We start from the raw sequence: 15,030 nt of genomic DNA on the forward strand, positions 1-15,030 counted from the left end.
AGAAGGTGCTCAGAAAATATGTTTTGCCTGAAGAGAGGCCTTCCCTGACTGCCTTCTCATGGACAGCAGCTTGGCATAATGGATAGAGCATGGGCCTGGGAGTCAGAATGTCATGGGTTCTAATCCTGGCTCTGCCACTTGTCTGCTGTGTGGCCTAGGGCAAGTCACTTCACTTCTCTATGTCTCAGTTCCCTCATCTATAAAATGGGGATTCATATTGTGAGCCTCATGGGGGACAGGGACTGTGTCCAATCTGATTAGCTTGTTTCCACCCAGAGCTTAGTACAGTGCTTGGCACATAGTAAGCGTTTAACAAATACCACAATTAATTAAGAGCTACTTCACTGTTCATTAGACTGTGGGATTTGCTGAACGTCTACTGAATGCAAAGCACTGAACTAAAAGCTTAGGGGAGTTCAACAGAAGTAAATCATGCATTTCATTCTTCCTAGGGGCTTACAATTATCTACTTGTTCATTTGTTATTCATTTATTCTCATCTGTCTATTATTTATATATGTTCTCTTATTTGTAACAATTTGTCACTGTCTCCCCCATTGGACTGTAGGCAACTCGGTGACAGGAATTCTGTCTTTTACTTCTTTCATCTGCTTTCCAGGCACCTAGAACAGGAATGTGCCCACAGAAGGTGCTCAGAAAATATGTTTTGCCTGAAGAGAGGCCTTCCCTGACTGCCTTCTCATGGACAGCAGCTTGGCATAATGGATAGAGCATGGGCCTGGGAGTCAGAATGTCATGGGTTCTAATCCTGGCTCTGCCACTTGTCTGCTGTGTGGCCTAGGGCAAGTCACTTCACTTCTCTATGTCTCAGTTCCCTCATCTATAAAATGGGGATTCATATTGTGAGCCTCATGGGGGACAGGGACTGTGTCCAATCTGATTAGCTTGTTTCCACCCAGAGCTTAGTACAGTGCTTGGCACATAGTAAGCGTTTAACAAATACCACAATTAATTAAGAGCTACTTCACTGTTCATTAGACTGTGGGATTTGCTGAACGTCTACTGAATGCAAAGCACTGAACTAAAAGCTTAGGGGAGTTCAACAGAAGTAAATCATGCATTTTACTCTTCCTAGGGGCTTACAAATATCTACTTATTCATTTGTTATTCATTTATTCTCATCTGTCTATTATTTATATCTGTTCTCTTATTTGTAACAATTTGTCACTGTCTCCCCCGTTGGACTGTAGGCAACTAGGTGACAGGAATTCTGTCTTTTACTTCTTTTGTTTGCTTTCCAGCCACCTAGAACAGGATTGTGCCCACAGAAGGCACTCAGTAAATGAGTTTAGCCTGAAGAGAGGCCTTGCTTGACTGAAATCTCATGGAGAGCAGCATGGCATAGTGGATAGAGCATGGGCCTGGGAGTCAGAATGTCAAAGGTTCTAATCCTGGCTCTGCCACTTTGCTCTGCAGCCTTGGGCAAGTCACTTCAGGCCTCAGTTCCCTCATCTGTAAAATGGGATTTAAGACTGTGAGCTCCACGTGGGACAGGGACTGTTTCAAACTTGAATTGCTGAATCCACCCCAGCACTTAATACAGTGTTTGGCACATAATAAGCCTTTAAAAAATACCATCATTATTATTATTATTATCATTCAGATCCTAGTTCAAAGTGAACTTGTGTTTTAAACTCCTACCAGGGCCCTATTTCAGTGTCCAGTAATATGGGCTTTCTCCCCACTGTCACCTCTTCTCCCTGTTTGTGTAATATTAGATTGGTTCCAGTTTGTTATACAGTTTCCCTTTATTGGTGGGGAGGTCTCAGTCAGGATATCGTATTTATTGAGTGCTTACTGTGTGCAGAGCACTGTACTAAGTGCTTGAAAAGTAAACTATAACAATATAAGAGACGCATTCCTGCCCATAAGGTGCTTACTGAGGGGGAGATGGGCATTCATATAAATAAAGATTATATGAAATTAGATTGGTTCCAGTTTGTTATACAATTTCCCTTTATTGGTGGAGAGGTCTCAGTCAGGATATATTTACCGAGTGCTTACTGTGTGCAGAGCACTGTACTAAGTGCTTGAAAAGTAAACTATAACAATATAACAGACACATTCCTGCCCATAAGGTGCTTACAGAAGGGGAGACAGGCATTCATATAATTAAAGTGGGCAGATAATGTGTCTGTTTATTAATAATAATAATAATTCTGGTATTTGTTAAGCACTTACTGTGTTCACTGTACAAAGTGCTGGGGTAGATTCAAGGATATTGTACTTCCCTAGCACTGAGTACAGTGCTCTGCACATAAGTGCTCAATAAATATGATTGACTGTCTGACTGACTAAGTGCCGTGGGACTGGAAGTGGAGCCACTTCCATGCTACTTGCAGCCTTTTGGTGGGCTGCAGACAACATTTTGATGCAAATCTGGGCTTATTCTTTCCCAAGCTCCTGCTCAGTGGTGCCTGTATCCTACTTTTCCCCCTGAGGGCTATCAATAAATCCTTGTCAGTGGTGATGATGACGGTGTTGGTTATATTAACTTATTATACTTAACTTCTCTGTGCCTCAGTTACCTCATCTGTAAAATGGGGATTAAGACTGTGAGCCCCACGTGGGACAACCTGATTCCCCTGTGGCTACCCCAGTGCTTAGAACAGTGCTTGGCACATAGTAAGTGCTTAACAAATACCAACATTATTATTATTATTATTATTATTATTATTATATTATTAACTCTCTAATTATTCTGACAAATGTCAGTGGGGCAAAGTAACAGGCTCTCCAGCCATTTACTCTGGGAAATTGGTTCCCACAATCTCCTTTAGCTATTTAAATTTTTTTAACATGGTATTTGTTAGGCGCTTACTCTGTGACAGGCACTCTACCAAGCACTGGGGTAGATACAAGGCAACCAGGCTAATAATGTTGGCATTTGTTAAGCGCTTACTATGTGCAGAGCACTGTTCTAAGCGCTGGGGTAGACACAGGGGAATCAGGTTGTCCCACATGGGGCTCACAGTCTTAATCCCCATTTTACAGATGAGGGAACTGAGGCACAGAGAAGTTAAGTGACTTGCCCACAGTCACACAGCTGACAAGTGGCAGAGCTGGGATTCGAACTCATGAGCCCTGACTCCAAAGCCTGTGCTCGTTCCACTGCGCCACGCTGTTTCTCTAAAGCTAGAGAGCTTCTCTAAAGCTGCAGGCTAGACACAGCCCCCATCCCACTCAGGGCTCACAATCTTAATCCTCATTTTAAAGATGAGGTAACCGAAGCACAGGGAAGTGGCAGATAATTGGCAGATCTGGGATTAGAACCCAGGCCCTCCAACTCTCAGCCCCATGCTCTTTCCACTAGACCACAATGCTTCTCAACTGATTTCCCCACATAAAATTCTCAACAAAGAGGTGATGAGTTATTTAGATAAAACACTTTGCATTTGTAAATGGCTCTACACTTATCACTGAAAAAGGTAGATATCTGGGAAGTAACTAATAAAGTTATATCCTCTCCAAAGATATATTTCCACCCCACAAATCCAAGACATAATGTGCACCATTGCTAGTGCTGGATTTATACTGTGCTGTCAAGCTACATTACTGGTTCTGGACAATGCTTATGCTCCCATTTAGGTTAGGACATAGCAATTAACTCTGTTCTGACAGGTTCTAAACCGAAGCTTAGCTCAAAGTGAGCTTTTTCACCCTGCTGATGATTTTCTGCAGTCCTTGCTGAACTCACACGGGCCTAAAAAGTGTTTACGCCTCTGAATCTGGTTTGCACATTTCTAGGAATATAGCCCAAGGTTCTTTTCCAAACCCAAATTTGGGTGACTCAGAATATTTTCCAGTATTTTCTTTCTTAATGTGTTCTTGAGGTTTACCCTTGTTGAGGTAACTTTTTTTTTAACGGAATTTGTTAAGCACTTCTTATGTGCAAGGCACCGTCCTGAGAGGTTTACACTTGTTGAGGTATCTTTTTTATTTAAGGTATCTGTTAAGCACTTATTATATACCAGGCACTGTACTGAGCCACAGGGTAGATACAAGCTAATCAGGTTGCACACAGTCCATGTCCCACATGGGACTCAGTCTTAAACCCCGTTTTACCAGCGAGGGAACTGAGGCACAGAGAAGTGAAGTGACTTGCCAAAGATCACTTTTTAGATAATTGGCAGAGCTGGGATTAGAATCCAGGTCCTCTGACTCCCAGGCCCATGATCCATCCTCTAGGACATGCTGCTTCTCAGCTTGCCCACCCTAAGATGAAATGCACATAGAAGAGTTGCGAAAATCACACCATGGAATACTTATCGTCGTGCTGCTTGTAGAGTCTTTAACGTCTGTTCAGTAGAGTCAGGAAATAATAATAATTGTGGTATTTGTTAAGCACTTGCTATATGCCAGATACTGTACTTAGCACTGGGGTGGATACAAGCAAATACTCTCCCAAGCATTTAGTACAATGCTTTGCACACAGTAAGCACTCAATAAATACGACTGAGTGAATGAATGAATGAAGTGCTCGAATGGTACCGATCCAAGTGCATAGAAGATGAAGAAGAGAGAAGGAGTCTGGGAAAAGGTGGCTTAATTGGAGAAGGCCTCTTGGAGAAGATTATAATAATCATTATTATTATTATTATTATGACATTTGTTAAGCGCTATGTGCCAGGTACTGTACTAAGCTCTGGGGCGGATGCAAGCAAATCGGGTTGCACATAGTCCCTGTCCCACGTGGGGCTCACAGTCTCATTCCCCATTTTACTGGTGAGGTTACTGAGATCCAGAGAAGTGAAGTGACTTGCCCATGATCACGGAGCAGACAAGGGGCGGAGTCAGGATTAGAACCCATGACCTTCTGACTCCCAAGCCCGTGCTCTATCCACTATGCCATGCTCCTTCTACGCAAATAATCCCAAATAATGGGACATCAAGGCCAAAAAGATGTTGTAAATGCACAAAGTCATAGTAGGAGAAAGCAAAGTGGATTGGAGGTGAGGGATTAACAGGAAATTGAAACTAGTTAAAAGGCAGAGAGCTTTATACCATGGACAGGAAAAGCAGCATGTCCAATGGCTAGAACATGGCCTGGGAGTCAGAAGGACCTGGATTCTGGGACCTTGGGCAAGTCACCTCACGTCTCTGAGCCTCAGTTCCCCCATTTGTAAAAGGGGGACTAAGGCTGCGAGCCCCATTTGGGACAAGAACGCTATCCAACCTATTTAGCTTATATCTCCCCCAGCGCTTAGAACAGTACTTGACATATAGTAAATGCTTAACGAATGCCATCATTATTATTGTTATTAGGAAAGAATATGGTTAATCAGATGTTTAGAGAGCTGGAGACATCATTCAAAGGATGAGAAAATTTACAATGAGAGAGAGAGAGAGAAGAGAGACAGAGAGATCTGAAAGTGCTTGATACATAGTAAGCACTAAAATACCATCATTATTATTATTATGATGAAAGGAAATTGTTATTGGGATATTAAGAGAACTGGAGACATGAATCAAAGGATGAAAAGATTTAAAGTGAGAGAAAGAAAGAGAGAGAGACAGAGAGATCTGAAACTGCCTGAAGATGTGAGAAATGATAGCTGGTTTCAAAATGATTTAGTGAAATGACAAATGAAAACGATTACCCCAAACAGCGAACGAAAGCAGTGAGGGACAGCCTAACTCTGAAAGCTGTATTTGGAACAAGGGAATGATAAAGAGAAGGGAAAATTAATCTGAAATTGAGAAATGGTAAATAGGGGACAAAAGGAGACATTTTTGGAAACGGTAAAGTAATTAGAGACCAAAGGGAAATAAAACATAATTAAAATGCTAGAGAACATTTGAAATAATCAGATTTCCAAAGGAAAAGACAATTTGCCATCTTCTCCAAGGGAAAAGAGAGGGGAGACATCTGTAGGCCTATGAGGCAATTGAAAAGCAGTTGAGGGAAACTGTGGAGCCTCATATTTGCACAAGGAGTACGGGAAATAGTAAATCGAGCGGAGGTTTACATGACATTGCAGAAGTAGAAAAAAAATGTTTTAAAACTGTCAAGTAGCAGCCACCAGGAATAAGCTGTAAAACCCTGGAAAAGAGGGGAAGAGTTAATACCGTGGCTATAAAATGTAAAATGTACATTGTTGAAAATGAGAAACAAGAGTTGAGAATGTCACCTCAGTGATTTCCCAGCCTTGTTTTATTCTAGAACAATACATGGCACACAGTAAGTGCCCAACAAATACCAGAACTATTATGGTAATTATTATTATCATTACTGATAACCCACCCACATTCTTTCAGCATTAGCAGAGGAGATGCAGAGGAGATTGGATGACCAAATCACATATCTTGATGCTCTCTTCACTTTTGCAGTTGGAGGAGGGTCCTGATTTTCACCAACCTAGAGTGAGGCTTTCCACATTGACAGAGAGGGTTCTGGAAAAATAGTCACACTTGGGGAACTTTGGTTTCTGGGGCTGGCCGAATGTGGAGCCTCTTCTGTTGGTGCAGACTAGATATTAAATACCTGTTCTCCCTCCTACTTAGACGGTGGGACAGGAACTGTGTCTGACCTGATTATCTTGTTTCTATCCCAGTGCTTAGTACGGTAACCTGAAAACCTATAAAAATCTTAAACTATTCACAATAGGGGCAAGTCACCACATAATAATTGTTTTGATAAAGCAAATCTTACCAAGTCAATAAAAAAAGATCAGCAACATAAAAATAAAGCAGATATGCAAAATTGAAAAACCATGACAGAAGTATTAGATTTACATTATACAGTAAATTGCAGCAAAAAATACAATTCATTTTTTCAGCTGCTTTTTCAGCACAACTAACATTTTAAATTCCAGCACTTGAAACAAAAAAATCCAACTTTACAGTAAAATGAATTCTACAGTTATCCTTTGTAAATTCAATTCAATTGCTTTTAAATTAATTCTATCAGTGTATATAGTAAGTGCTTAACAAATACCACAGTTATTATTATCATTATCATTATTAGTACTATCGTCATTATTAATATTTTAATTATCTTGCTTAACCTCCAGCAAGAGGTGCCTAAGACTAAAAGAGATACAAAGAATTCTCGGTATTCCAGGCAGGGATTCATTTGCGGTTCTTAACACTTCCTAGTTACAGCGGCACGTCCTAGTGGAAAAAGCATGGACCTGGGAGTCGGCGAACCTGGCTTCTAATCCCGCCTCTGCTACTTGCCTGCTGTATGACCTTGGGCAAGTCACTTAACTTTCCTGGACCTCAGTTTCCTCATCAGCTCAGTAGAGATTAAATATCTATTCTCCTGCTTATTTAGACTGTGAGCCCCATGTGGGGCAAGGACTTTATCCGCCTTGATTATTTTGTATCCACTTCGGTGCTTAGTGCAGCCCTGGCCAAATAGAAAGCCCTTAACAAATGCCACGGCTATTATCGTTATTACTTAATCCTGGGCATCTACCGTCAATCTCAAAGCATGGAGCTTGCTCCGAAAAGTTTCCCAGGCTGTCTGCATATTCCCGAGGCATGGGCTCTGTCTCTCTTAAACACACCTACACACTCACATGCTCAGACACACACACACACGCTGAGCATCATGTCGGCTGCTTGCTGCTCCTTCAGGAGGCGTTATTAGTGTCAAACAGCTGGAAAGCAGAATAATAACTCTAAAGCGAAGAGCTAATCCGTCACTGATTATGAGATGCACTCAGATGTCAGGATGCTCTGCCTACTCTTCGAAAGTGGCCTTATTCTCCCTCGCCTACCACCTCCGGATTCAGTTCTACGGATTGGGGCATTTCTGGGACACAGTTCTTCAGCGTTCAGATGACGACTGAAATTAAGTAGCTCGTGAACTGCGGGATAGCTCGTTAAGTTTTCGCTGAACTTTTTTTTTTCTCCTAGATTCATGGTAAATGTGACATGGGAAGGCAAAGATCTGTCCTTCACAGAAGACGGCTACCAGGCCCAGCCCAGGCTGGTGGTGATCGTGTTGAACAAGGACCGGGAGTGGGAAAAGGTGAGCATTTTTTGGCAACTCCGCTCTGCCGCTCGAAGGAGCCAGAGGCGTCATCTCTGGAAAGTCTCCGTCCGCTCCAAACTCCTTGGGATACCAGCTGATTCTGGAATCGCTAGGGAAACTGGTGTTGGGTAGGAGCAGAATTCAGTGGGGCAAAGCAAGCTTCCTTCCAGAGAAGGCTGATGATGCTCAGAGAAGATGAAGCTCAAGAAAAATAGCCCTGAGAAACCACACTGTCTGGAGGACTGCCCACCCTGTCCGACAGGAAGGGTTAAGCTTTCTGAGATTTTTATTTTTATGGTATTTGTGAAGCACTTACTATATGACAGGCACTGTACTATGCACTGGGGTAGATACAAGATAATCAGGTTAGATGCAGTCCCTGGCCTCATGGGGTTCACAGTCTTAATCCCCATTTTACAGATGAAGTAACTGAGGCTCAGAGAAGTGAAGTGACTTGTCCAGCGTCACACAGAAGACAAGTGGCGGAGCTGGGATTAGAACCCAGGTCTTTCTGTGGACAGGGAATATATCTATGGACAGGAGAAGCCATGTGGCTCAATGGAACGAGCAGGGGTTTAGGAGTCAGAGGTCATGAGTTCGACTCCCGGCTCTGCCACTTGTCAGCTGTGTGACTGGGCAAGTCACTTAACTTCTCTGTGCCTCAGTTACCTCATCTATAAAATGGGGATCAACTGTGCGCCTCATATGGGACAACCTGATTACCCTGTATCTACCCCAGCGCTTAGAACAGTGCTCTGCACATAGTAAGCGCCTAACAAATACCAATGTTATTATTATTATCTGTTTATTGTTATATTGTATTCATTCATTCATTCAATAGTATTTATTGAGCGCTTACTATGTGCAGAGCACTGTACTAAGCACTTGGAATGAACAAATCAGCAACAGATAGAGACGGTCCCTGCCATTTGACGGGCTTACGGTCTAATCGGGGGAGACGGACAGACAAGAACAATGGCAATAAATAGAGTCAAGGGGAAGAACATCTCGTAAAAACAATGGCAACTAAATAGAATCGAGGCGATGTACATTTCATTAACAAAATAAATAGGGTAACGAAAATATATACAGTTGAGCAGACGAGTACAGTGCCGAGGGGATGGGAAGGGAAAGGGGGAGGAGCAGAGGGAGATGGGGGGAAAAGAGGGTTAAGCTGTGGAGAGGTGAAGGTGGGGTGGTAGAGGGAGTAGAGGGAAAAGGGGAGCTCAGTCTGGGAAGGCCTCTTGGAGGAGGTGAGTTTTAAGTAGGGTTTTGAAGAGGGGAAGAGAATCAGTTTGGCAGAGGTGAGGAGGGAGGGCGTTCCGGGACCGCGGGAGGACGTGGCCCGGGGGTCGACGGCGGGATGGGCGAGACCGAGGGACGGTGAGGAGGTGGGCGGTGGAGGAGTGGAGCGTGCGGGGTGGGCGGTAGAAAGAGAGAAGGGAGGAGAGGTAGGAAGGGGCAAGGTGAAGGAGAGCCTCGAAGCCTAGAGTGAGGAGTTTTTGTTTGGAACGGAGGTCGATAGGCAACCACTGGAGGTGTTTAAGAAGGGGAGTGACATGCCCAGATCGTTTCTGCGGGAAGATGAGCCGGCAGCGGCGTGAAGAATAGACCGGAGCGGGGCGAGAGAGGAGGAAGGGAGGTCAGAGAGCAGGCTGACACAGTAGTCTAGCCGGGATATAACGAGAGCCCGTAGCAGTAAGGTAGCCGTCTGGGTGGAGAGGAAAGGGCGGATCTTGGCGATATTGTAAAGGTGAAACCGGCAGGTCTCGGTAACGGGTAGGATGTGTGGGGTGAACGAGAGAGACGAGTCAAGGATGACACCGAGATCGCGGGCCCGAGAGATGGGAAGGATGGTCGTGCCATCCACGGTGATAGGGAAGTCTGGGAGAGGACCGGGTTTGGGAGGGAAGATGAGGAGCTCAGTCTCGCTCATGTTGAGTTTTAGGTGGCGGGCCGACATCCAGGTGGAGACGTCCCGGAGGCGGGAGGAGATGCGAGCCTGAAGGGAGGGGGAGAGGACAGGGGTGGAGATGTAGATCTGCGTGTCATCTGCGTAGAGATGGTAGTCAAAGCCGTGAGAGCGAATGAGTTCACCGAGGGAGTGAGTGTTCTTCCAAGCACTTAGTACAGTGCTTTGCCCACAGTAAGTGCTCAGTGTATACAGTTGAATGAATGAATGGATGAATGACTCCCAGGCCCTTGCTCAATCCACTAGGCCATGATGCTTCTCTAACCTGAGGTTAGATTTGAGGTTTGATTTGAGGTCTAACCTGAGAGTGTCGGTTTGGCTGATTCTCTTGGTCAATGCCGTTTAAGATAGAAGTCATTTGATCTTGGAGTAGAATGGCAGAACTTCTACTTGTGAAATCAAAACTGCAAATCCACCTTCCATACACACCCTCCTTCTGCCTCCCATATCACCCAGCAAGTTCTGGATTCATGTTTTGAGCAAAAGCAGCTGTGGGGAATCCAGAGTTTTTGTGGTATACAACTTGGGTCCAATTGCTGTTCCAAATATTCTGGGCAATCTGAGATGTCTGCGGGATTTCCAAAGGCTTCTCTGGGCTAGATGTCACATAAGTGGATCTCTTGTCCCCATTGCCTAGGTTTGGGGTCGACAAACTTTTTATGCCGAAGAGCCCAACAAGATAAATCTTTTAATCAAGTGGTGCACCAAGATCGTATCGTCTCCCGTGTGACCCGTGACCTCATTATGTCACATGGGGCAAAGTACATACACTCCGGTGATGTCATTGATCGATGAGACTGCTTCATAGTAATTGCAGTTCTTAGCCATAGTCATTGCTTCCAGCAGGCATATGATTGGGGAGGTGGTATTAATAATAATAATAAATGTGGTATTTGTTAAGCACTTACTATGTGCTAGCCACTGTACTAAGCACTGGGGTGGATACAAGCAAATTGGGTTGGAGACAGTCCCTGTCCCACATGAGGTTCACAATCTCAATCCCCATTTTACGGATGAGGTAACTGAGGATGAGAGAAGTGAAGTAACTTTGCCAAGGTCACACAGCAGACCAATGGCGGAGCTGGAATTAGAATCCATAAACTTCTGACTCCCAGACCCAATGCTTTTTCCACTACGCATTGAAGAAAAGAGAAAAGAAGAGATGAGGAAAAGGGAAAGGCAGGAGATGGGTGGGGACAGGAGAGGGGGCGGGAAAGGGAGGGGCAAGGAGAGCAGAAAGCGGGAAGTATTAAAAGAACTAGGAAGATAGTCTTCTAAGAATTCTATTTAATGACAAATAGCCTAAATTGGTAGAAGTCTTTTGAAGTTACGTGCCTCCTGGAGCATCAGTTGCCATCAGGTAGCGTGTCAGGTGGGGCGGTTGGGTGCTGACATGCAAGCTCCACCGACCTGATCCTTTGCCTGTAATACCCTCAAGACCCCCAGGACCAAAACTGACCTTTCCTGGCTCGAGAATCTTCTCCCCCAATCTATACATGGAGGGGAGGGAGTTTCCGCTCCCGGCATTAAACAGAGGGAGGTGAACATGGCATAGTGGATAGAGCCCGGGCATGGGAGTCCGCCGTTTCTCTAGTGTGTGACCTTCGGCAAGTCTCTGTGCCTCAGTTACCTCATCTGTAAAATGGGGATTGAGCCTGTGAGCCCCATATGGGACAAGGACCGTGTCCAACCCCATTTGCTTGTAACCACCCCGGTGCTTAATACAGTGTCTGGCACGTAGTAAGCATTTAACAAATACCGCAATTATTATCGTTATTATTGGCGTCTATGCTCGAGAGCCACATCTGACATAAAAGAGAGGAATAACTAAGTTGCGAGCCATAGATACCCGGCCTCTGGCCTAGGTCCTGGCACTGCGCGCGTTAGTTGCACAGAGAACCGAGGAAGCAACATGGCATAGTGGATAGAGCACTGGACTGAGAATCAGAAGGTTATGAGCTCTATTCCCAGCTCTGCCACTTTTCTACTCTGTGACTTTGGGCAATTGGCTTTACTTCTCTGAGCCTCAGTTATCTCACCTGTAAAAAGGAGATTGAGACTGTGAGTCCTACCTGGGATGGGGACTGTGTCCAACCCGATTTGCTCGTATCCATCCAACGCTTAGTACAGTGCCTGGCACATAGTAAGTGCTTAACGAATATAATAATATTGTCAGCTGTCACAGCTTGTCAGCTGTGTGACTTTGGGCAAGTCACTTTCCTTCTCTGGGCCTCAGTTACCTCATCTGTAAAATGGGGATTAAGACTGGGAGCCGCATGTGGGACAACTTAATTACCCTGTATCTCCCCCAGCGCTTAGAACAGTGCTGGGCACATAGTAAGTGCTTAACAAATAGCAGAATTATTAATAATGTTAATGATAATAATAGCAATAATAAAAAGGAGACTCATTTACTCTTTCAGTCCACTGGAGGGCTCTGTAGGACGCTGAAGCTGAAATTGCTAAATTTGTCCAGTAGTGGCCTGAAGAGTGAATGTTGTGTCCACACGTGTCAGCTCAAAAAACAGGATCCTGGCATAATCAGGAGTCACCCCAATTGGCCAAAAGAATAAAAAGAAAATCCTGAATTTTGATTCTAAAACAACCAATACAACTTGTGAATTTAGCAGTCAATAGATAATCGGTTCAATGTGCAACTTCCTTCCTGCATGCTCCCCGTTAATCAGTAGTAGTTCTTGACTGCTTACTAATGATGATATTATTATTATTATTATTATTATTGTGGTATTTGTTAAGCACTTACTGTGGCACTGTACTAAGCACTGGGGTGGAAGAGCCCGGGCTTGGTAGTCAGAGGTCATGGGATCGAATCCCGACTCTGCCCCTTGTCAGCTGTGTGACCGTGGGCAAGTCACTTCACTTCTCTGTGCCTCAGTTCCCTCATCTGGAAAATGGGGGTGAAGGCTGTGAGCCTCACGTGGGACAACCTCATTCCCTTGTATCTACCACAGCGCTTAGAACAGTGCCCTGCATGTAGTAAGCGCTTAACAAATACCAACATTATTATTATAGTCTCTGTCCCACACGGGGCTCACAGTCTCAATCTCTGTTTTAGAGATGAGATAACTAATGGCCCAGAGAAGTGAAATGACTCGCACAAGGTCACAGAGCAGAGAAGTGGCTGAGCCGTGTTTAGAACTCATGACCTTCTGACTCCCAGGCCCCTGTTGTATCCACTAGAGTGCCCAGCTCTGTACTGAGCACTTGGAAGAGTTAGTAGATGTGATCCTTACTATCAAGGAGCTTAACATCTGGCAGGGGAAACAGACTATCAGTGGAAATGAAAATCAGTTAGAGGTAGGAGGAAGCAGTAAAATGTAAGGATATGTACACAAGTGCTGAGGGACAGGGGTGAGGCGGGGGGTCACAGATCTGGGCGAAGAGGTGTGTGAGGACCCAAATGCTTAGATGACACAAAAGGGCTGAAGTAACAGTAGGGAAGACTATAGGAAGGGGAGATGAGAAATTAATCAGGCAAGGCCGCCTGGAGATGTGATTTCAGATATCTTACCAAGCCTACTATTACACTTACCAAGCCTACTATTCTGTCTTTGCTCTGAGCTTGAAAACAGAAAAAAAAAACCTCCCCAGTGAGTAATAATAATAATAATAATGATACTTGTTTAGCCCTTATTGTGTGCCAGGCACTGTTCGAAGTGCTGGGGTAGATACAAGATAATCAGATTGTCCCGTGAGAGGCTCACAGCCTTAATCACCATTATACAGATGAGAGAACTGAGGCACGAAGAAGTTAAGTGGCTGGCCCAAGGTCACAAAGAAGACATTTGGTGGAGCCGGGATTAGAACCCCATCCTCTGATTCCCAAACTCTGCTCTTTCCACCCGTCGGTTGCTTCCACATACCTGAAGCCCCCAAATGTGTGTCATAGCTCTCTGAACCAGCCGATGTGCTCAAATCTCCTCTTGGAATTGGCTGAGTGTCTGGAAGTCCCCCATACTTCAGAGAAGAAAATCAAAGATTTACTTATCCAGAGGTTATAGAAGATAATCTGGCCTTTCCAGCTTCTCATTAGATTATACAAAAGTCCGAACAGTGAGTTCAGAGAAGCAATGCAGCCTCGTGGAAAAAGCAGGGGGCTGGGAGTCAAAGGGCGTGGGTTCCAGTCCCAGCTCTGCTAACGTGTCTGTTGTGTGACCTTGGACAAGTCACTTAACTTCTCTGTCCCTCAGTCACCTCATCTGTAAAATGGTGATTAGGATGGTGAGTCCCACATGGAACATGGACTCTGTCCAACCTGATTAGTTTGTATTCACCCCAATGCTTACTATGGTGCCCGGGACATAGCAAGCGTTAAAGAAATGCCATTTAAAAAAACACACAAAAGAACTTGAAGGAGTGGAACCTTGACTAAGGTTGGATTAAAGATAGATTAGGGAAGCATTGAGGCCTAGTGGATTGAGCACAGGCCTGGGAGTCAGAGGACCTGGATTCCAATCCAGCTCCAGTACTTTTTTGCTGGGTGACCTTAAGTCAGGTAATCTCTCTGTGCCTCGGTTGCCTCATCTGTAAAGCGGGTTTTAAATCCTCTGTTTTAGACTATGAGCCCCAAGTAGGACAAGTACCGTGGCCAACCTGATTATCTTGTATCTATCCCAGTCTGCCACATAGTTGGTGCTTAAAAAGTAACATTTAAAATAAAAATTAAACTCTAGACAAATGGATTGGAATTCAAGAGTGCCCGAGTGCCCCATAGGAAGGGGAGCTAGAGGGGAGAGATGGAAATGGAAAGAGGGAAAACATTAAGGCCAAGGTCAAGTGCAGATGTGAAACTCTATAGCCTAGTATGGAGCATGGAACATGAGGCTGGGTGTGGTTGGATGGGAAGGTAGGCAGAAGAACAAGGGTGTCAGTGGGCCAGTGGTTATGGAGAGAGCAGGTTTGGCCCCCCAAGTTTCCAGGAGCTCCAGTGATGGCAGGGGTGGAGAGAAGGGTCAGTCAGAAGACTCCAGGGAAAACCAAGGCCCTACGAAATGAAGCACTGGGAGTCTGGATCTCAAGGGAATGAATAGTAGGCA

At 44.6% G+C, this 15,030-nt stretch overlaps 1 protein-coding gene across 2 annotated transcripts in view; it reads left to right on the forward strand.

Annotated features, from left to right (window-relative positions):
* Positions 1-15,030, forward strand: part of GRIN2A (glutamate ionotropic receptor NMDA type subunit 2A) — a 325,890-nt gene that overhangs the window by 204,139 nt on the left and 106,721 nt on the right. For both annotated transcript variants that reach the window (XM_029058261.2, XM_039911125.1), the window contains one exon: positions 7,884-7,998. In XM_029058261.2, coding sequence (XP_028914094.1) covers positions 7,884-7,998 — 115 coding nt within the window. The remainder of the gene's footprint in view (positions 1-7,883; positions 7,999-15,030) is intronic.

Source organism: Ornithorhynchus anatinus, chromosome 2 (genome assembly GCF_004115215.2).
Source record: "Ornithorhynchus anatinus isolate Pmale09 chromosome 2, mOrnAna1.pri.v4, whole genome shotgun sequence".
Lineage (NCBI taxonomy): Eukaryota > Metazoa > Chordata > Mammalia > Monotremata > Ornithorhynchidae > Ornithorhynchus > Ornithorhynchus anatinus.